Raw genomic sequence first — 24,348 nt, 5'->3', positions numbered from 1 at the left:
ATGGTCCATTAATTGTTGATGCTTTTACCACATGTCATCTGCAATAAGTAGATAATTATCAATTTCTATTACTTGCATAATCAAAACCAATGTCGAATATCGGAGAAGCATCGAGAGTTGAATCTGATGGAGAAAACGTTGAGTGAAAACTAGCTTATGTTGGGTTGCTCAAATGGAGATTTTGAGCGCATAAACGGTTTGAAAGGGGGGAAAACCGTAGGATGCTGGATGAAAATACTCCTCTCACAACAAACAAGCTGCAAGAACAATTGGAATCAAAATCCGTCCTAAAACTATGCGCATACAAATAAAAAATCTAGCTCTCTCTCTCTCTCTCTCTGTCAGTCACACACACACACCCTTGCTCTGAGCTCTCCACTTCACTACTGTGTGCTGGATTCAAGCTCTAAAGCTCCTCTGTTCAAGCTTTTGCACCGTCTGCAAAAGCTTTCTATAGTGTATAATATTGCTATTTCCTTCACTTAAGGCTACAAGCCTTAGCTCGTTTTTGAAGCTCATGCAAGCACGGGGATGGAAGACACCATCGTAGCTTTGCTACCACTTGTGGAGTGCACAGTGTGTGTAGAGTGCTAGGGAGAAGAAGAGCAGACACAGAGTGTTGGTGGAGCTCAATGTGAGGATTCTACCTCAATGCCCCATATTGTTCTACATTACCAATGAATACGATAAGGCTAGTATAGTCAGTATGTATGATGGGTGCCCACCCAGTTGGCTTGAACCCTAACATGACACACCTTTGTCATGATAATTTGGTTCTCATAAATATATCATTAACATAAAACATTTCCTTGAATGAAGTACCCCAAGAAGCTTTTAGCATTTTCCACTAGACAAACCTTCGAGAAGTTTCTAGCTTCTATACCTCATTCATATCCTGTGAGGTCTCATGCTACACATATTGTATCCCAATATTATTTACCCAAAAATGAACATGTGCAAAGGGCTTCCATCCACCCTTGTGCCACTTTCAAGCAATTTTCCAAAGGTTGGATACTAGGCTCTAGGTGGAACTCGCAAATCACTTGAAGGTTCATGAACAATTTCTGCAGGTCATTTATGTTATTCATGGTATGCTGTAAACAAATCTAAAGGACTCGTGTGGAAAGGTACACCTTGAAAGGGTTTTACTTTCATTTATGTTATTCATGATATGTTGTAAACACATCTAAAGGACTCACATGGAAAGGTACACCTTGAAAGGGTTTTACTTGCATACATTATTCAATGCTCGTTGAAATGTGTGGCAATCATAAGACTATGATACAGAGTAGGTGGACAAAAAGAGGACAACGGTTACCTGTAAGAAACATATTCATGTTTTCCTACGGAATGGGTTAGTACCAAGTTGTCTCCTAGGTATTGTGAACCATCTTAGAAAGCTCAAGAAGGTAGGTCAAATTGCCTTTAACTATAATTACTTTTTATTTTGAGATTCCACTTACTGTCTCTTGTAAGTCATTAAGAGAAATGCCTCAACACTTTGGATATTGTTGTTGACAAAGGCATATTGATGTTCATTATACCTCTAGGTTAACCCCATGGGCCAAAATTTATTACGGATTACATGAGTGGCATACACGATGTGAAGCGCGCCCTTCGCCCTTAGGGCCCCAATGGCTTCACTTGGGAGAACATTAGTGCCATCAGAGGACATTTGCCACATTCTTTCAACGAAAAAAACCTCTTCCACAAGAGGGGAATATTATCAAGACAAGGGTCCTTGGGAGACAAATCATAGAGGAGACTTGGCTAGAAAGGAGCTATGTATAAGGTAAACCTATACATAGGCAAATTGAACGATGTTTCACCAGTGTCAACTAAAGCTCTAGGGAGATGCTTGGAGACGAAGGCCACCTATGGACGTAGCATAGCCATTGTAATGATACACCACATACCCACAAAAAGTGCAATATAAATATATAATAGCAACAACATTGAGATTGTTCTAAAAGTTTGTTTTGCTTGATGAGAGACTTGTTCATCAACCTAATCTAGTTTGATTGTTTGGAAGCTGCTTAGACTACAAAACTATAGGAAAATTCATAAATCCTTCTTATCTATCAATGTGTTTGGAAAACATATAAAAGGACCTGTAAGAAGGTACACATGCAAGTTCTTCTCTTTGTTCACAAGCGGAGACAAATATTACGATCTGCAACAAATGGCCTTATTTTAATAATTATAATATAGTATGTTACTTTCAAAAGTGCTGCAATCATACTATTTTACACAAGACATACAATTTTTGTGAAGTTGCATACATGAACCTGCTTTTGATGTGTAATCTAATTGGAGTAATATCTGGTTTGTATTCTAATGGCGATGCACATAAATATCTTTCAGTAAGTCTCCTCATGAGGGTGACATTCAATTGGTGCCACATATAAACATCTTTCATCAAGTCTCCTCATGAGGGTGACATTCAATATAGCATAAATCGTGCATTGTGACAAACATCTTTAGCAAACATACCTCGCTTGGGTATGAACTTGTAGTTTCACCAAATGCACTCCTGTTTCTTGATTAGATAGGATCTTGGAGATTCTTCCTTTGCAATGTCTTCTAGGGGTCTCTCTCACCCATTTTGGCTGCCTACTTGATAGGTTCAAATTCACGTGCATGGATGAACAATGTCGTAAACCACCTTACCTTCATCCTCCACCTTTCCTTCCCATTCAAATCAAGGCATCTTTGTAGATACCTCGTAACAAAGCCCAAACCCAAAATTTTGCCCACCTATTTTTGAGGGACCTCAAATACTCCTCTGTGTGTGTGTGTGTGTGTGAGAGAGAGAGAGAGAGAGAGAGAGAGAGAGAGAGACGGGGGTAGAGAGAAGAAGAAGAAGAGAGAGCGCTCATGGTGGTGACCAGGACAAGGAAGCCGTGAGAGGTAGCAAAGCTGCAATGGGTCAGACGAAGATTGTTATGAAGCGCGCCCTTCGGGGCCTGTACGCTGGACGCCATATCCAGTTTGGAAACATGATCTCCGAAGACGGAGGTAATAAGTAAGTCCATTCTTGATCACTTTCTTCTGCAAGCATGCCCGTCTGTAGTGCATCTCTTACCAGTTCTTGAAGCGTCCCTGACAGCTTCTGTCTGGGGTAAATGCGGTTGAATGGATTTGTGTTGATATGAAGGTCCTCACGAATAGGCTCACAATGGACACCGCTCAGTGATTTCCTGCTGCTTCTTTGTTATGCATGGGTAAGAACTGGCAACCGGCTTGTGTACTGTACTACTTACGATGACCGTGTTGACATCTTCATCAAACGTCTTCTGCAAAAGACACTACCCCTTCACTTGAGCTCATTGGATTGGTTCCCCGTCAACTAGCTGAGAACGGATGTTAGAGTTTCACCTCTTGTCCTAAGGTAGCTCAGGTATATGGTAGCAACAGATTAGGGAGTGTGTGTTGTTTTGTCATGAGCACTTCTTAGGCTGTTCTAAACCCTAGAAGTAGGAGTTAGCTTTTCCACATGCACATGGGGTTAGATGTGCATGACATCCAGTTTGTAGGAGACATTATTAGCCTTATTGATAATTTGGAATAGCCCACAATATTGCGAAGATAATTTTGAGCATTGACCGATATGGATTGTTTCAGATTCCTTAGATATCTTTAGTACACCCATGTCCCTTCTGGAGGTCACGAGGCTGTCGATGCTGGTTAGCGTAAAAGGTAGCCCGATCTTTGGCAGTCTTTATGATTTTTTTAGCGATCACGAGCAATTCTTGCATGTCATGCAAGAAATTGGGTGCGGATTGCATTTCGATGCCTTTGAGTCTATTTGTGATAGGTGGTTTGGACTTATAACTATACATAAGCATGAACGGGCTTTATCTATAAGCTAAGTGCTCAGTTTTGTTATAAGCAAATTCAATCTGTGGGTGATGTTGTTCCCAATTAGATTGATGATAGGAGATATGCATGAAGCATGTCCTGCATTTTGTGATTAGTGCATTCGGTGGTCTATCTATCGGTTTCAGGACGGCATTGCACAAATGGGTCTCCAAAATCTGGAAGAACGTTTGCGAGAAATTACTAGTGAACTTGGGATCACAATCATTGACAATTTCTGTTGCTAAATTGGCTTTACATGACAGAAAAATAATTCTAAATGAATTATTGGATTTATAAGTGAGAGGGTTTTCTCGCTTGGAACACAAGGAAAAATAATTCTAAATGAATTATTGGTATTTTAAGTGAGAGGGTTTTTCTCACTTGAGACATCCGGGTACAGATATTTCTAGTGTGTCATTCAAAGTAATGACCGGAGCACTGTGAACAAGAATATCTGTAAGGCCACCAGCAACGGGTACTTCTGATGCGCCACATCTCTTTCGGGGAGTTGCTTTTTCGAGAACCGAGCTGCATCTCGAGTGTCGAGACCTCGAAGGTAATTCTTTTCATGTTATGATCTCTGAGTGTTTGTTTGCAAATGTACTACCACTTCACGAGGGAGTAGGAGTAGAGGAAGGCATGGGCCTCTGGAAGAGAAAAGCGCTCTGAGGAACTAGGGCCAAATCAGCCCAAGGGTTAGGTGCAGCGGAAGTGGAGGTTGAACTTTGCTCAAGATGTGTGCTCCGAACTGTGCTCAAGGGTTCTTTTTACTTAGGGAAGGGAGAGCTGTAACAGACTTGGACACTCCAAGTCAAGAATCAACCACGACAGCACCAAAGAACCACTTCAAAACAATTCACAGATCACAATAGATTTGCACTGGCCTGGCGGAGTTCCGTGCCTAGAGATATTGGCCCCAAAGACTGGTGCCCCTTTCGGTATTTCTTTTTATATTAATCAGTTCAAAGTACAAGAGAGTGGGTCGGGATTCACTCTCAGACTCTGCGTCCAGATGCTCTGAGAAGTGAGGCCCTCACCACTAATTTAAAGGTTACAAGGGATGCCCAAAAGCAGAGCCCCAAAAGCTTGAAATCAAAAGCAACTGCTCTATCTCTCACAGAGAGTCAAAACGTGAAAGCAAAAGCATTCTCTCTCTCTTTCTCATTGCATAGAGAAAAAGCAAAATTTGCGTCGCTCATTATTATTAATATTTTTTTTTTCAGTCTCCGTAATTTTCGGAATTTAGGGTTTTTGGCAAAAATTAGGATTTGCAGGAATTTTAGGGTTTCTGGCAGAAATCAGGGTTTCTGTTGTTCATAGCCACGTCATCACTTTGTGACATACCCCCCTCTTGAAAGCATTGTAATCGACCACGATTACGTCTGCAAAACCGACAAAAGCCATAAACCGTCTTAGCAGACACTGTTGTTAGTACCTACGTACTAGGAACACACTTCTAGCACATGTACAAAATCGACAGTCACATCACACGACATCACAGGACATCACCAGACATCACAGGACATCACATGACATTCGACATTCATTCGGATCTTAGACCATGATTTATCGGCTATGTAGCTAGCAATCACATCTAGGTCCAATCGGGACCTCATCGATGTCCGATTGACTAACCCCTATTGCAACCATGTCTATTCGAGATCAATCAGACCAAAATGCTGCAGTCATTTCGGCTATGAGTTCCTGCACTCACAAGAAGTCAAGAACAAATCAGTATCATAATCAGGAATTCGATTTTATAAAGTTATCCAGCAGAATACTGTCAGCTCTCAGTATCCCTGAAGCTCAAAGAGACATCAGTGACTTTAGTATCAAAATTAAGGCATCTGTTGACAAAGGAGCGGAGTAACTCCCCTCTTGTGCATCCCACTGCACTAGATCTTCGGCCAAGCTGAATTTCTGGGTTCCGTTTGGAGTAGACTATGCTAAACCAAAACATTGAGGTAAAGTTTCACAATCCGAGGAGTATCTGCTAGGTCCTCCTCCTCTGTCCACTTCGCATTAAATGCAGGAAAATTCTTCAACTTAACCAAGAACCGCCTTCAAGACTTTACCTTTCTTCGTATCCGTATGTGCCAAAATCTCTTCAGGAACAAGGGTCTCCTTGTTTTCTTCCAATGCGGGTTGCTCATCAGGTTCATCAGGCACATCACCCTTAACAGGTTTCAAGAGACTCACATGCAGTGCATTGTGAATCCTCCAAGTATGTGGCAGTTTCAATTGGAAGGAGACATCATTTATCTTTTTAGTTATCTGGAAAGGTCCGTAGTATCGCATACTAAGCTTTGGTAAAAGCCTCTCCTTTCCCTTTTTCTTTCTTAGGCGTGCCTTCTCAAAAGTAAGAGCACCCAATCATCCTCCTTCAGTTTCAAGTCGCGACGATGGGGATCCGCTGCCTTTTCCTGTCGTGCTTGAGACTCCTGCAAAGTCTTGCGAACCTTGGCAAAAGCCATATCCAAATCTCGCGAATATTCATCCGCTTCAAATATCTAATCTTTCGTGCTCAGGAAGGATGGAACCTTCGCAGCACTTTCAACAATCTCAAATGGCGTCTTCCTCGTTGAAGAGTGTATCTTGTTATTGTAGGCAAATTCCACCAAAGGTAAGTTCTTTTCCCATTGAGTCTTCTGATCCGAGATACAAGACTTCAATAAATCTAAAACCACTGAATTGGCAATTTCAAATTGCCCGTCAGTCTGCAAGTCGAACGATGACGAGAACTGCAAGTGAGGGCCAATGTTCTCCCAAACAAACTCATAAATCTGGGGTCTTTGTCTGAGACAATGGTCTCAGACGTGCCATGTAATCGGAAAATCATCGTGATCATTCTGTGTTCTTGGGAGATCAAAAATGAAATCCATTGCAATACTTTCCCAGGGGTGGGTGGGTATGGGTAAAGGCTGTAACAATCCCTGTGCCTTATGCCTGTCAAACTTGACCCTCTGGCATACCAAGCAACTGCGCACAAACTCTTCCACATTCTTTTTGAGTCTCGGCCAAAAGAAGTATCTCTCTACCCCCTTCATGGTGGTAGCAATGCCGCGGTGACCCGTAAAAGGTGGATAGTTGCATTCAGTCATAACCTTTGCCCTCAACGGTTGTGTAACGCACAACATAGTCTTTTTCATCAAGTAGCCTTCCCGAAGGGAGTATCCAGCTACTGTCTCCCCATCCCGTATCCGTGTGAAAATATCTGCAAAATCTGTATCTGTGGCATACTGATCGACCATATCCTCAAAGCTCCTATGATGTATCGCGGAAAAAGCCAGAACCAACGGTTTCCAAGACAAAGCATCTGCCACCACATTCTTTTGTCCTTGCACATGGACAATCTGGAAGTGAAACTGTGATAAGATGTTCGCCCACCGCATTTGCTTTTCCGAAAGTTGCTTCTGTGACAAGAAGTAGCGCAAACTCTGATGGTCTGTAAAGACAGTGAAATCCGCTCCGAGTAGGTAATGCAGCCACTGAGTAAGAGCATGGATAACTGCCAAAAGCTCTTTCTCATAAATCTGTGCTGTCATCTCCGGCCTAGAGAACAAACGGCTCTCGTAAGCTATGACATGGCCGTCTTGCATCAAGACCTCACCCAGACTACGACCATAAGCATCACAAAATACTTCAAATGACTTCTGCAAGTCCGGCAAAGTCAAATCTGGTCCTGTAGTCAATTTCTCTTTCAATGTCTGAAAGGCAATCACCTCTATGGATCCCCACAAGAAAGGGACTCTTTTTTGTATCAAGATATGCGAAGGGGAAGCAACTCTGCAAACTTTCGAATGAACCATTTGTAGTACGAACACAGTCCCAAGAAGCTTTCGAGTTCATGGACATTCTTCAAATCGGGCCAATCATGGATAGTGTCTATCTTGGCCGAATACACTTGCACTCCTGCTGCTGAGACAAAGTGTCCCAAAAAGTGTATCTCTGGTAGGAAAAATTCACTTTTCTTTGCATTAATCACTAACTTGTGATCTCGTAATGCCTGAATGACCTGAAGCATATGATCTCTGTGTTCTGCCTCATTCTTGGAGAAAACAATGATGTCGTCAAAGAAAGTGCCAACAAATAGCCTATACTCTCGAAAAATCCTGTCCATCATCCGGTTAAATGTCGCAGGAGCATTGGTTAAGCCAAAAGGCATCACCAAAAACTCAAATAACCCAAAAGTCGTCCGAAAAGCTGTCTTGTAGACATCTCGTGGCGCTATCCTGATATGATGATATCCACTCTTCAAGTCAATCCTGCTAAAGTACGAGGATCTCTGTAACCTGTCGAATATATCATCGATCCTAGGAATCGGAAATCTGTCCTTGATGGTGATTTTGTTGAGAGTGCTGTAATCGATGCACATTCTCCAAGATCCGTCTTTCTTTAAAACCAACAACACTGGAGAGCAATACGGTGAAGTACTAGGCTGGACAAGACCCTTTTCCAAGAGGTCTTTCACTGGGTTCATAATCTTTTCATTCTGTACTCGGCTCACACGGTAAGGTGGTCGATTCGGTGGCGTGCTTCCAGGTATCAGATCAATGGTTTGATCTTCAGGCCCTCTGAAAAGCAATCGGCATGAGTGTGGAGAAAAATCTTGGCGTTCTTTTGATCAGGTCAAAACATATTCAACCTTTATCCATCGTTCAGTTCTCTCCCAAAAGAATGAGTAAGAAACTGAAGTTCATCAAGTACAATCTCTTAGCCCTTCATTTATCAAAGTGGCTTTCTCGGCCCGGTAGTCAACCACGGTGTAGTTCTTGTGGTACCAAAGGATCCTGAGTAGAACGTCACTCGCGTGCCCTAAACACCCATGTCGTTGCAAACGAAGTTTGCCAATGCTCGGTGTAATGGCAACATCCCATCCAGGTGCCAGTCGAACTACCTTCGCCTGTGGCATCAGTCTGTCGGGTGTAATTTCCAAATCGAGCCGCCAATTCCAAGTGAAAAGAAGTTGGCCTAGGCTCCTTCAAAAGAGCTTCCTGATCCTTCACTTTGCCCCAAAAGCGGCAAAGTTTGTACTTTCATTCATTAGATTCGGTGCAGGTTCCACGCCATGTGGTACCAATTTTGTTTTTCTATCTGCCTTTTCTGCCACATTCCTCAGCTGCCCTCGAACTCTCAGGCCTGTCGTCGTCTTTATCATTCTGTTCTTTCTGTGCCTTTTTAGGGCACTTCGCGGAGATATGTCCATGTTTCCCGCATCCAAAGCACTTCCCCTCTCTAATAAAGCGAGCTCTCTCCTCAGGAGTAAGCTTGGGTCGTCCATCTTTTTCTCTGGGTTGCTCTCTTTCTTTCTACTATCATTCTCAAAAGTCTGTTCGGCTCGTTGTGTCATGGCCTCATCTGTGGGGTAGGTCAGACTGCTAGAGTGAATGGCAAAGCCCCGCTTTGCATGACTCATCAACTCCTGAATAGAAGCTGACTTCTGTTCCAAGCAGTGATCTCGGATCTCTGTAGGTAGACCCAAGGTAAACCGCTCAATCTGTTCTCTGAATGAGATCTTCTGGAATGAAGAGGCGGGTAGAAAAGAGCTCCAGAATCTTCACAATAAGCATTGATTGTATCTTTCTTTGTCATCCGAAGATGGTTCCAAGCAGCTCGTATATCTCGTTCATATTCTTGCGTCAACCAAGAAGAAAGCTTCTTAAATTTCAGCCATTTAACTGGCGCAGTCTTGTTTAAAAGAAGTGTGGGCCACCAAGTACGAGCATTCCTCTTAAAGTAAGAGGTAGCTCTCTGAATCTTGGAGTGCTCTGAATAGCGTCCTCCCGCGAAAGCGATGTCAAACTGCTGTATAAAAGACAAAGCCTGGAAGCATCTGAGTATTTTGAAAAAGTATCAAACTTGATTGAGTGGCCACCTTCCTTAATCTCTCGGACTTTCTTGCTTTTATCTTCGAGAAAGTCATACTGGTTAGCTTTGTAAAAAAATTTCTTCTTGTTCGCATAAAAGTTTCCGTCATTGGAATTTGAGCTGTCTGTAGACGAGTCCTCAGTAGAACTGTCAGTCTCTGGGCGAGATTTAGACTTCTTTGCCTTTCTCTTGCCCTTTCCGAAGTGTTGCTTCTTGCTTCGCTTTTTACCTTTTCTGCCTTCTTCGCTCTAATCCGAGGAGCTAGAAGAACTGTCAAAAGAAGAAGAAGAAGAAGAACTGGGTACTCCTTCAAATCGAACACGCTTCTTCTGTTTCTTTGCCTTGTCAAATGTCGACCGACGACCCAAATATCCCGAGAAGTCAGTGCCTTTCTTCTGCTTTTTGCCGTGCTTTTTGTCTTTCTTTTGCACGTCGAAAAGCTGAGCAATCCATGCATCAACCACGTTCTCCAGTTCCTTCTCCGTATGTTTCTTGGAGGCAGAAGGTTTCTTGTGAGCAGGTTTCGGGAGAGGTTGTGGTTCTCTGCCACTCCGTCTGTACCTCTTCCAAAGAGGTCTGGTTCATATGTTTTGCCATCTTCGGGTCCTTGGCAAAATTGAGCATCATCTTTGTTGCATCGCCAATCAATTGACGACGCTTCATCTCTTGTTGCTCCGCCTGAGTAGGCCTAGGCGGGCCATACTCCGTGCTGGAATCTTCGTTGTGATCCCTGCTCGCATCTCCAGATGCAGAGGGAGTCGACTGATCCTTGCGTGAAGCCATAGGTGCCGCGGAAAAAAAAATTGGGGATCGGATTTCCCGTAGAAGAGAAATCGGCCGTGCTCTGATACCACTGTAACAGACTTGGACACTCCAAGTCAAGAATCAACCGCGACAGCACCAAATAACCACTTCAAAACAATTCACAGATAACAATAGATTTGCACTGGCCCGGCGGAGTTCCGTGCCTAGAGATATTGGCCCCAAAGACCGGCACCCCTTTCGGTATTTCTTTTTATATTAATCAGTTCAAAGTACAAGAGAGTGGGTCGGGATTCACTCTCAGACTCTGCATCCAGATGCTCTGAGAAGTGAGGCCCTCACCACTAATTTAAAGGTTACAAGGGATGCCCAAAAGCAGAGCCCCAAAAGCTTCAAATCAAAAGCAACTGCTCTCTCTCTCTCTCTCTCTCTCTCTCTCATAGAGAGTCAAAACTTGAAAGCAAAAGCATTCTCTCTCTCTCTCTCTTTCTCATTGCATAGAGAAAAAAGCAAGATTTGCGTCCCTCATCATTAATTTTTATTTTTTTTTGAGCCTCCGCGATTTCCGAAATTTAGGGTTTGCAGGATATTTAGGGTTTCTGGCAGAAATTAGGGTTTTTGCTGTTCGTAGCCACGTCATCACTTTGTGACAAGAGCTTTCCGTTCCTTTAGTGAGAGAGTGCAAATGATCACAAAGAAAGTGGTGAACGTCTGGAATCCTGGAAAGAACTCTTCGCCAGCCCACTGTGAGACGTGGGTCATGCGACTTGAACTTCATAAAGCTCTGCAACGCTTGCTTCTTTGGGCCGCGCCGAAAGCGACAATGTCATCTATGGCTCCTTCAATGCTTCAACTTCGTCGATAGTCATGCGTCTACCTTCTTCAAGAATCTCCGAGGATGAAAATTCATGAAACCACTTCCAACACAAAAACATGAACATACCCATTTCATGTAAAGTGACTGGAAAAATTCTAGTCTTCCTAAAACACTGTGCATGCAATGTAGTTGAACATAGAGATGGAGTGCCAAACCGTTCATCAAACACACGCAAACAATGGATTTGAAACTTGTCTTTCTTATCTAAATCAATCAACTGTGGCAAATCACAATGGAAATGCCGATGCTTGATGCTCGATCCTTCTTGTGCTCTTTCTGAGACTGTGTCGGGCCAAGGAAGAGACATGGAATGTAAATTCCTTGAATGCAAACATTTCATCTTTTCATAAGTAATCCGCATACATCCGTGCTCATTCATGAGTGAATCGTGCTCATCGTACAATATGTCATGCCTACGGAAAGGGATCACATAAGGACGGTGACTAAAATACAGGAAAGCATAACGAATGAAAGACTCGAACAATGCGTGCTGACTAATCATTCGAACACATAATACTTCCTGTGGAGGTGCTTGGAACCTCGACTCAAGAGCCAAGATCGGTTCTTCGTGATCGATCGTATCTGCAACGAGGTTAGCTTCGCTAGAAAAAGCATCAACTAAACCATCATCCTTGTGAACAATCACATCTTTATCCTGCAAATTATCATGCTTGTGAATAATCACATCTTGATCATGCAAATCATCATGCTTATTATCTCGCTTATCATTATCATGCAAATCATTTGTGTCGTTCTTTGGAAAAGAAGAGACTGAGAGAGTCTCCTTCTCTTGATTCTTTTCAATCTTCGCCTGTACATTAGAAATGAGAGATGAAGAATGAACATCTTGCTCTCCACGAATGACAATTGGAGTCACTTTCGGCATTGAAAGTGAACGTATTTTCTGCCCAATCAATGAGAAGGTTATGCTCACGAAACCATCAAATGCCCAAAAGCATATCACATCTTGAAAGAGGAGACTAAAATTTTTCTGGGGAAGGAGGCTTGCTGAACAGTGAACAAAACATCAAGGCACTCTTGCGTGATGAGAGAGTCCATATCGAGAGAGAAGCCTGACACCTCGAAAGGAGATGTCTTGCTAACCTCCAAGCGGGCTCTTTCGACAAGAGAGTCACTAATCAAATCATGCATACTGCCTGGGTCAAACAATACGACAAAACGTTGACCCTTCACATGACCATAACACTTAATGAGAGACTCGTCAATGGGAGGATCATGAGAAACACTCGTGTTCTCATTTATTGCATTGACAGAGGAAGTGGGTTCTGTGGGTTCTTTAGATTCATTAGAGTCAAGCTTAGGACATGTTCTTTTAATGTGACCCTTGATGTGACAATGATAACAACGACCGTCCTTAGAATAAATGCTTTGTTCTTCCGACGTGATGTATCCTCCTAAAATTCCTTGTTTTGCCTTTTCATCTGGAGTGAGCTTAGGTTTAGCAATTGTGTTTGCTTTACCCTTAGGTTTATTTGGAGAGTTCTTTTCTGAGAGACTAGAGGAAGATTGGTTAGCAAAGTTACCATTCTTACCATTCTTTCGTTCTGAGAAGTTTGAGTGGTACTTGGAGAAGTCTTGTTTTCCTTAGGCTTTCCCTTGTTGTGCTTCATCTCCTGTGCGAGAGCAATCGCTACCACCTTGTTGAGGTCGATTGGGTCGAGTACCTCGACATCAAAATTGATATACTCGTCCAATCCATAAAGGAATGCCTCCTTGCGCTCAACATCCGATTTGCGTAATTGGGTGATGTCACGTGCACATCTAATCCTATGTGTATGTGGACAAGCTACTTCATGGCAAGCATTCAATTCAATTCAGTTAGCCTAGCTTAGGAAGTGATCTAGCACTTTTGTGAGTCTGTTCGCAGACCGTGCATGTCCAGACACTTAGAATAGATGCATATTCTCTAGTTGCACACAACATGATCATCAGATTTCCATCAGAACCCATTAGGAGCATTTTTACAGTGCATAGACCTATTTTCCCTATTTTAGCCAATTTTCACTTATTATTTTTAAGTGACTTTTGTTGTGAACTAGGTAGGGCAAATTTAACAAGCAAGTACATAAGAAAAGCTAGCACTAGCACTTTCTGGCAGAAGAGGCAGCGGGAACCAAGGTTCAACAGGCGCCTTCTCAGCTAGATCCCACCCAAACGGCAAACCTAGCGTTTTGTAACTTGCAGGCCTAGCGTTTTCAGCCATCCCAATCCAACGTTTTTGCATTGCAGCCTGGCGACAACAAGACCAGCAGAAGCCTAGTGTTGTTGCATCAAGAGGGAATTCAGCCTAGCGTTTTTGCATCAAGAAGGAATTCAGCCCTAGCGTTTTTGGATCGGCCTGACATCTCAACGTTTTGGAGATTCAGAGCGACAGAACCGCCAAAAGCACCAGCGTTTTCAGTTTTCAGCACATAGACATCGTAGTAAAAGCCCCGAATCTCGCAGATCTCACTTTCCTGCAGCTTGTGACATGTCCAGGCACTTAGAGTAGTTGCATATCCTCTGATTGCACACCCAGTACCACCCATCATATGCATTGTTCAATCAGAAGGTCCATTTTCCAGGCTAGTTTTGGGACTGTACAATTTTCTAGGCATTTTGGCATTTTTATTAATTAAATTATCAGTTTCCTGGGGTCGTGGGCTGTAGGGGAACTGCTTGACCCAACTTTCCTCAGCTATATAGGCAGACATGGGGCACCCAGTTTTAGCAGAAGAAGTTCTAGCAACTTGTAGTGCCCTTCTCAGCAAGACCGGCAGAGAGCCTAGCGTTTTCAGCCAACAAGATCCTCTGGCGTTTCCCGTAGGAGATCATTCCCAGCGTTTTCTGGCGTCTTTCCTGCAGCAGATCAAGCCTAGCGTTTGCAATTCCACAACGCCAAATGAGCCCAGCACATCAGCGTTTTCAGTTTTCAGCACTTAGCCACAGTAGATCCAGTCTCTACCCTCGCAAATCTCACCTACCCCCGCAGGAGATCCTTGCCGTACTGTGGAGTCAGCCACCGTTTACAGTTTCAGCACGCTTTTTTGAATTTTCAGCATCTGCGTTTTCAGCGCATCGTCGGCGAGGAGTCGTCATCGCCATCCTCGCCGGCACAGTGTCAGAGATCAGCAGAAAGTCAGTGTTTTGCAGATTTCAGCAGTTCAGCTGTAACAAACCTGGACACTCCAAGTCGAGAATCTACCGCGACAGCACACATAATCACTTCAAAACAGTTCACAGTTCACAATTGATTCGACACTGGCCCAGCGGAGTTCCTTGCCTAGAGATATTGGCCCCAAAGACTGGCGCCCCTTTCGGTATTTCTTTTTGTATTAATCTGTGTTCAAAGTACAAGAGTGCGGGCATGCGCTCACTCTCAGACTTTGCGTCCAGATGCTCTGAGTTGTGAGGCCATGTCCACATATTTAACGATTACAAAGGGATGCTAAAAGCATAGCCCCAAAAGCTGGTAAAAATCAAAAGCTAAAGCATGTTCAATCTTTTTATCTCTCAAGCCATACTTGGCAAGAAAGCAAAAGCTTTTTAAATAAAATCTCTCTCTCTCTCTAACTCCTTGCGTAGAAAATAAAGCAAGTCTTGCGTAGCTAAAAACAGTCCCAAAACTTCCACAAAAACAGCCCACGCAAAAGCTATCACGTCAGCTGTATGGTTCTCCGTGATTTGCGCCGCAAAACGCAGGTCTGTCTGTACGGTACAGCCACGTCATTATTTCAGTCCCTCCTTTTCCCGGGACCAGCAGGGCGTGGGTATTGAGCAGCCACGTCACCAGTTTGTGACGTACCCCCCTCTTGAAAGCATTGTAATCGCCTCGATTACGCCTACAAAACAGACCGAAGCCATAAACTGCCTTAGCAGACACTAATTTTAGTACCGACGCACTAGGAACACGCATCTAGCACATGTACCAATCGACAGTCACATCACACCACATCACAGGACATCACTAGACATCACAGGACATCACATGACAAATCACATTCAACATTCATTCGGATCTTAGACCATGATTTATTGGCAATGCAGTTAGCAACCGCTTCTAGATCCACTTAGGACCTCATAGATGCCCGATTGACTAACCCCTATTGCAACCATGTCTATTCGAGATCATTTAGACCAAAAATGCTACAGTCATTTCGTCTATCAGTTCTTGCACTTAAAAACAAGTCAAGAACAAATCAGTTTCATATTCGGGAATTCCATTTCAAAAAGTCATACAGCAGAATACTGTCAGCTCTCAGTATTCCTGAAGCTCAAAGAGACATCAGTGACTCTAGTATTCAAAAATTGAGGCATTTGTTGACAAAGGAGCGGAGTAACTCCCCTCTTGTGCAACCCATTGCACCAGATCTCCAGCCAAGCTGAATTCGGGGTTCCATTTGGAGTAGACTATGCTAAACCAAAAGCTTCAAGGTAAAGGTTCACAATCTGAGGAGTATCTGCTAGGTCCTCCTCCTCCATCCACTTCGCATCCAATGCAGGATAGTTCTTGAATTTAACCAAGAACCACCTTCTTACTTTACCCTTATTCTTTCTGTCCTTATGTGCCAAAATCTATTCAGGAACAAGGATCTCCGCGTTTTCTTCCATTTCGGGTTGCTCATCAGGCTCCCCATCTTCAGGCACATCACCTTTAAAAGGTTTCAAGAGACTCACATGAAATGCATTGTGAATCCTCCAAGTGTTAGGCAGTTTCAGGCGGAAGGAGACATCATTGATCTTTTCACAGATTTGGAAATGTTCGTAGTATCGCATACTAAGCTTTGGAAAAAGCATCTCCTTTCCCTTTTTCTTTCTCAGGCTTGCCGTTTCAAAACGTAAGAGCATCCAATCATCCTCCTTCAATTTCAAATCGCAACAATGGCAATCTGCTGCCTTTTTCTCTCTTTCCTGAGATTTCTGCAAAGCCTCGCGGACCTTGGCAAAAGCCGTGTCCAAGTCGCGCGTGTACTCATCGGCTTGAAAAATCTTATCTTTCGTGCTTAGGAAGGGTGGAACCTTTGCAGCACCTTCAATAATCTCAAATGGCGCCTTCCCCGTCGAAGAGTGTATCGTGTTGTTGTAGGCAAATTCCACCAAAGGTAGATACTTTTCCCATTGAGTCTTTATGATCCGAGATATACGACTTCAATAAATCTAAAACGACAATCTCAGATTGCTCGTTAGTCTGCGGGTGGAAAGATGACGAGAACTGCAACCGCGTGCCAATGTTCTCCCAAATTGCCTTCCAAAACAAATTCGTAAATCCGGGGTCCCTGTCGGAGACAATCGTCTCGGGCATGTCATGTAATCTGAAGATCTGGGCCACAAACAGTCTCGCTAAGTGATCCGGCTTGACTGTTTTCTTTACTGGAATAAAATGAGCCTGCTTGCTAAATCTGTCACTAACAGTCCAGATATCATTGTGACCACTGTATGTTCTCGGGAGATCAAAAATGAAATCCATTGCAATACATTCCCATGGGGGTGGGTATGGGCAAAGGCTGTAACAATCCTTGTGCTTTATGCCTTCAAACTTGACCTTCTGCCATACCAAGCAACTGTTTACAAACTCGTCCACATCCTTCTTGAGTCTTGGCGAAAAGAAGTATTTCTCTACCCCTTAGGTGGTAGCAATGCCGCGGTGACCCGTAAACGGTGGACAGTGGCATTCAGTCATAACCTTTTCTCTCAACGGTTGTGTAACGCACAACATGGTTTTTCTCATCAAGTAGCCATCGCGAATGGATTATCCCGCTACTGTCTCCCCATCCCGTATCCGTGTGAAAATGTCTTCAAAATCTCTATCTGTGGCATACTGATCGACCATATCCTCGAAGCTTCTATGATGTATTGTGGAAATAGCCAGAACCAACGGCTTTCGAGACAAAGCGTCTACCACCAAATTCTTCAGTCCCTGCACATGGATAATCTATAAGTGAAATTGTGACAAGATGTTCGGCCACCGCATCTACTTTTCCGATAGCTGCTTCTGTGACAAGAAGTAGGGTAAACTCTGATGGTCTGTAAAGACAGTAAATTTCGCTCTGAGTAGGTGATGCTGCCACACTGAGTAAGAGCATGGATACCTGCCAAAAGCTCTTTCTCATAAATCTATGCTGTCAATTTCGGCCTTGAGAACAATCGGCTCTCGTAAGCAATGACATGGCCTTCTTGCATTAAGACCGCACCCAGACTACGACCACAAGCATCACAATATACTTCAAATGACTTCTGCAAGTTTGACAAAGTCAAAACTGGTCCCGTAGTCAATTTCTCTTTCAATGTCTGAAAGGCAGTCACCTCTGTGGTCCCCACGAGAAAGGGACTCCTTTTTGTGTCAAAACATGCAAAAGGGAAGCAACCTTTGCAAACTTTTTAATGAACCGCCTGTAGTACGAACACAATCCCAAGAAGCTTCTAACTTTATGGACATTCTTCAAATCGGGCCAATCATGGATAGTCTCTATCTTGGCCGGTTCCATCTGCACTCTTGCTGCTGAGACAGTGTCCCAAAAAGTGTTACGTGTCTCCTCTCTCAGGATATGATATGATTTTGAGCATTAGATGGTTTCTTGAGCATAACCCTCTCATTGATTGGGCAGACAATACTCTCACTCTAAATGCCAAACTGACTCTCTCATGATCATTCGTGGTGGGGAGGGTCTGCATTCTTTACCTCCCATTTCTCATGTGCAGGCGAAGTGTGAATTACGAAGAGGAGCACAAGCGATATTCATTTATGCCTCTCCAGTTACCTAGAGTATTAAGGCTCCAGACATGTATTCAGCTTTGTTTACGAAGTATGAGCACTTCTTTTTGCAGGATGATCTTCCACCCCGTCTCCCTCCCGAGCGGCCGGAGGACCATTGCATCGAACTCACGGAGGGGGCACAGCCAGTCAGTAAGGCTTCCTATCGTTTGAACAAGACTTAGGAAGAAGAGTTAGAGCGGCAACTCACATAGTTGGTGGCCAGAGGATTCATACGTCCTAGTGTAAGTCCTTATGCTGCTCCCATTTTATTTGTCCCCGCAAGAAGGATGGTTCGTCTTGTTTGTGTGTTGATTACAAGGCATTGAACAAGATGATTGCCGTCAAGAACAAGTTTCCGATTGCTCGCATTGAGTATATTATCGATAGGCTCAATGGGGCAAAGGTTTTTGGTAAGGTCGATTTCAAAAGTGGATACCATCTAAGTCAGAGTATTCAAAGGCGACATCTACAAGACCGCTTTTCGCACAGAGTGAGGGCAATGGGAGTATGTGGTTATGCCTTTTGAATTGACAGGTGCCATGGGTACATTTATCTGTCGCATGGTAGGCCGTTTTGGCGATATGGTTGGTGATATGCTCATTTTTTTTGCATCGTGAGAACAACATGAAAAGGATATAGAAAGGGTTTTAACCCTTTAGATGAGTGTCATCTGTACATTGCAGTTACGAAATCTGAGTTTTCTCTCATTGAAGTTACTTATCTGGGTTATATCATTTCTGCAGAAGACGTCAAGCTAGATCCTACGAAGGTGGAACATGTACGTAATTGAGATTTGCCCAAAACTGCATATGACGTGCGTTCTTTTCTTGGTTTATGTCAAGCATATAGTTCGCACATAGAGCATTTTTCACGCATTGCCACATCCATGAGAGAGGTTTTGAAAGGAGTAAAGACTCGCCGACAGCCCGTGGATTTGCCCGAAGCAGCCATTGAGGCTTTCGCAGCTCTCGAGGTTGCGGTGATAGAAGCGCCGTGTCTTATCCTTGCCTCTTGGGATGTTCCCTTTGAGGTATGGACGGATGAGAGCCGTAGGCACTGTGCTTCAGTAGCATGGCCGTCCAGTTGCATTTCTTAGTCGGAAGTTGAATAGTGTAGAAAAGAACTATTCAGTTTATGACAAAGAACTTCTATCTGTCATTCACTCTCAAGCATTGAAGCATTTTTTGTATGGTAGAGAGTTCACAGTTTGCACAGATCACCAAGCCCTCAAGTGGCTCCAGTCTATGCCTAGTGCACATTGGAGTGATTGCCAAGCACGATGGTCACAATTTTTTGAGCAATTTGGAGGTTGATTGGGTATGTGCTTGGTAAAGCTAACCCTGTTGCAGATGCGTTAGGTCGCAAAGGATTGATCCTGGCTCTTTAGTCAAGATCCACAGTTTCTCTTTAGGGGGTGTCTTTCGGCAGCATGAAGAACTAGTATGCAGATTCCGAGTTTGATAAGCAATGGTTGCAGGTTCTTGCTTCTCAAGGGCCTAGCAACTATCTCATTCGTGAAGGTTTGTTGTATTTTCGTCACTGTCTATGTGTGTTGCCCTTTCTCAGGACAGCCATATTGCACGATGCTCATGACTCTCTCACGGGTAGGCACATGGGAATGAACACCAACTTGGAAAAAATAGAAAGATTCTTTGATTGGCCTAAAATGTGAAAGTATGTGTTTCGTTATGTCACAGAGTGCACCATTTGTCAAGAGGTAAAAGCTCCTCGGTATAAGTAGCAAGGCCTCTTGCTTCCGTTGCCTATTCCCGATGGACCTTTTCATGATATTTCTATGGATTTTGTGACTAACCTTTCACCTAGTGTACATTCAAGGAACACTCAATGTTTGACAATTGTCGACCGTTTCAATAAATTTTGCATGTTGATTTCTTGTAAGGCCACAATCACCGCACAAGATGTAGCACGGTTTTTCATAAAGCATTGGTATCCCCTCTGTGGTCTGCCAAAGTCAATTGTTTTAGATAGGGATGTTAAGTTCATGTTCAATTTTTGGCGCGCACTCTTTGAATTTTTTGGCACTAAGTTGAATTTTTCATCCGCTTTTCATCCACAGTTAAATGGTCAAACAGAAATTTACAATCAGTTGACTTTGATGTTTTGAAGTCATATGTGGATGATCAACAGTCTCATTGGGAGCTCTATCTCCCTTTGGTTCAAGCAATTTTGGACGACTCTTATTCCTCTGCCATGGGTAGAGCTCCGTACGAGGCAGCTTTTGGCCGTCCATTCCAGTCACTTTTGACTCGCTCGGTCAATCAAATGTCCGATGCCAATGTTGAAAGTCAGTCGTTGGATGAGATTTCTGAGAGTGTGAAGCTTCGGCTAAGCAAGGCTCAGAAGTCTTACTCACGACAGGCTAACAAGCATGATCAGGATGTTTCTATCAAGAAAGGGGATTGGGTTTATCTAAGGATCATGCAGCAACGTCTTAAACAAGTCGGGAAGAAGTGTCTTAAGTTGTCTTTCAAAATGTATGGTCCATTTCTTGTTATTAAAAAGATCAATGAGGTTTCTATGAAATTGCAATTGCCTAACTCATGGTTAATACACAACGTTTTCCATGTTTCTTGGTTGAAAGTGTTTCAGGGTACACCTCCAAAGGACATTTCCGAAGAAGAAGAGCCGGAGATCATCAATGAAGCTGAAGTCATGGAGCCGGAGCAAGTGTTGTTGCATCGGTTTCGCCATGACTCAAAGAAGCAAGTCAAAACAGTACTTTTTGAAGTTCAAAGATCGAGAAACCCACGAGGTAGTGTGGGTCGATGAAGAGATTACCCAGAGTTGTTGGCGGACTACAAGGAGCCATGCAGCTCGGTACGAGTACCTCACTTTGAAAAGAGGGGATGTCACGTGGACATCTTAACCCTATGTGCATGTGGACAAGCTACTTCAGGTCTAGGGTTCAGGTCATCTTAGGAAGTGTTCTGGCACCTTTGTGATCCTGTGAGCAAGCCGTGCATGTCGAGGCACTTAGAGTAGTTGCATATCCTCTGATTGCACACCCAGTACCACCCAGCATATGCATTGTTCAAGTAGAAGGTCCATTCTCCGGGCCAATTTTGGGACAGTACAATTTTCCAGGCATTTTGGCATTTTTATTAATTAAATTACGAGTTTCCTGGTGTCTTGGGCTGCAGGGGAATTGCTCAACCCAGCTTTCCTCAGCTATATAGGCAGACATGGGGCGCCCAGTTTTAGCAGAAGAAGTTCTAGCAACTTGCAGTGCCCTTCTCAGCAAGACCGGTAGAGAGCCTAACGTTTTCAGCCAACAAGATCCTCTAGCGTTTTTTTTGCAGCAGATCAAGCCTAGCGTTTGTAGTTCCACAATGCCAGATGAGCCCAACACATCAGCGTTTTCAGTTTTCAGCACTTAGCCACAACAGATCCAGCCCCTAGCCTTGCAGGTCTCACCTATCCAGAGCAGATCCTCGCCGTACCGTCGAGTCAGCCAGCGTTTACAGTTTCAGCCCCTTGCTTTCAGTTTTCAGCATCTGCATTTCCAGCGCATCGTCGTCGAGTCGTCATCATCGCCATCTTCGCCGACACAGTGTCAGAGATCAGCAGAAAGTCAGCGTTTTGTAGATTTTAGCAGTTCAGCCCTAGCGTTTTCAGTTTTCAGCCCGTCCTCGTTGTCGTCATCATTGCTGTCGACATTGTCAGCAAGTCCATTGCATCTAGACCATTGTACCAGATTTGTGCAATCTATACCATAGACCTCTCTCGCCATACAGAGGGGGGCCCTTGGAGGAGGGTGTGAGAACTATCTAGTGTCGTATTCTTCTCTCTCTCTCTCTCTCTCTCTCTCTCTCTCTCTCAGTCTCAGCACCTTCATTCATAGTAGCATTCACTTTGTTTGTGATCATTGCACTCTCTCACTAAAGCAACGGAAGGCTCTTCCTTCCATAAGTAAAAGGAACCCTTGAGCACGGCTCGGAGTACTCATCTTGAGCAAGGTCAACATTCACTTCTGCTGCACCTTACAGTACCCGTCTCGTCGATATCATCGTCTTTGACGTAGACCAACAGTACCCGTCGTCGACATCATCGTCTTTGACATAGACTAGCAGTATCCGTCGTCGACATCATCGTCGTCGACATAGACCATAAGCACCTCGTCTCCGACATCATCGTCATCGACATAGAACCTCAGTACCTTTGTACCCCTTCAGACCTTAGTACCTAGTACTTGGCATCAGTAGCATGAGTACCCATTAGCATCAGCATCATTGTAGTAGCATTTGTGCAGAATAAAGAAAGTACTTGCTTTGGCAACAGAGCAAGGGGGCCCTTGAGGGTTGGGACCCGACATCCTTGTTTCGTCTCTTTTCTCTTTCTTGTCTCTCTTTCAGTTCAGTTCAGTTCTTTCAAGTGAACTAAAGTGTCTCTTGTGTTTGTGTGCGGGGTACTAGATTCGAGCTAAATCCTTATTTTCTTTCGCTACACCTGACATTGGTATTAGAGCTCAGTGTGTGCTTCGGCTTCGCGAACTCAAGGAAAGGATCAAGAACTACCAAGAATCCAAGAACCCAAGAACCATCAAGAACCCAAGTTGAACCAAAGAACCCAAAGAACCTCTCCAAGTTTTTTTTTTCTTGAAGAATCTTTGTGTCCCGATCATGGACTTATTAGCTCCCATCTTCATCACCATGCCTTAGAAGGAAGCTCGACATCGGATACACGAGGACCAAGATCTTGAGTACCATGATCTACTTGCCTCTTATGCGGACATGGATGGAGTATCACCTTGATCTCTTTTCGCTATCCCTGCATTAGGCATTCTGTTCTTGGCATCTAGTTGCATCCATTTTCCTCGTCATTGACCCTTTGGAGAGGCCTCTAGAACCAAACTTCAGTCCATGAGCACCGGAAATGTTTTCACCACATATTTTTTGGGTGTCAGTAATGACCAGCTAGAGTGGAGTCGGTATCTGGGAAGAAGCCCAGACTGGCATCAGTATCCAACACGAAGCTCAGGCTGGCGTATCTATGGCGGCGGTCGCAGAAATTTGTTGGCTAGTAACCCTTATGATAGGTGTTTTCATCTCTAGCAGTATCCATAGAACCCACAGTACAAGCAGAACCCACAACATCAGAAGCATTCATCATTCAACATCAGAAGTACAAATAGAAGTTCGGCAGCTGTGCCTCACTTTGAACAGGGGGATGTCATCTGCGCACTTCACTTGCGCACGTGGACATGCTTTTGCCATGGTCTAGCATCAATCATGGCCTAGCTTAGGAGTGAGCATGACACTTTGTGAGCCTCTAGTAGGACGTGCATGCCCACCGGTCAATGGATTGCAGACCCTCTCTTGCACAGTACAATCATTTCAGCATGAGCATTTTCCATAGCATAGAACCCTTTTCGCCAAAGTACACTTTTTACTTATTTATTAATAAGTGACTTTTGTTGAAAAAGTAGGTAGGGCAAATTGCTAAAGAAACTATAAAAGAAAACCATTGGGCACTCAGTAGAGGCAGAGGAGCAGAAGTCCAACAACAGAAGTCCCAGCAGCAGCTAGCGTTTTGCATCCACTGCAAAGCCTAGCGTTTTTGGGCAGTTTACAACATCAATGTTTTTGCATCCCTTTAGCCTCATTGCATCCCCAATTCCATTCTTGGCAACAGATCCTCGTCGGAAAGCCATCCCTCGCGACAGAATTCAGTTTTCAGCCTTAGCGTTTTTTAGCCTCATCGTCGCCGTTGTCGTCATCGTCGTCGTCACGGCACAATACCGCATTTTTAGCCCCTTACATCAGCGCCAGTGTCAGCCCTACAGATCAGCCAGCGTTTTCAGTTTTCAGCCCTTAGTAGGCGTGCGCAACAATTGTCAATGCCACGCAACGGTCGTCGTCACCACGACAATCGTCGTCGACCTCATCGTCATCGACATAGTCTCAGATTTCAGCAGATTCTTAGCGATAGTAGATTTCAGCCCTAGCGTTTCGAGATTTCAGCCCTAGCCTAGCATCGTCGTATTACGGCGACATCGTCGTGTCCGTGGACGACCGTTGTCGTCGTCAGCATCGTCGTCGTTGTCGACATAATACCTCCAGCATCTCAAGCACCCTGAGCATCTCAAGTATTCACAGCTTGACGAGCATGACCCCGTCGTAGACCTCCTTGTCCTCGACATAGAACCCGCATGACCTCATCGTCGACTTCATCGTCTTCGACATAGACCAACAATACCCGTCGTCGA

General features: G+C 43.9%; 1 protein-coding gene across 1 annotated transcript in view; it reads left to right on the top strand.

The window, feature by feature from the left end:
- Positions 1-2,779: 2,779 nt before the first annotated feature.
- LOC147421784 (Ribosomal L28 family) overlaps positions 2,780-24,348 on the top strand; it is a 63,252-nt gene continuing 41,683 nt past the window's right edge. Inside the window, exon 1 of the mRNA XM_086502918.1 lies at positions 2,780-3,025. Coding sequence (XP_086359044.1) covers positions 2,925-3,025 — 101 coding nt within the window. The 5' untranslated portion in view covers positions 2,780-2,924. The remainder of the gene's footprint in view (positions 3,026-24,348) is intronic.

This window comes from Adiantum capillus-veneris, chromosome 27 (assembly GCF_014529385.1).
Source record: "Adiantum capillus-veneris isolate H3 chromosome 27, ASM1452938v2, whole genome shotgun sequence".
Taxonomy (NCBI): Eukaryota; Viridiplantae; Streptophyta; class Polypodiopsida; order Polypodiales; family Pteridaceae; genus Adiantum; species Adiantum capillus-veneris.
This window is presented reverse-complemented; position numbering and strand designations above follow the sequence as displayed.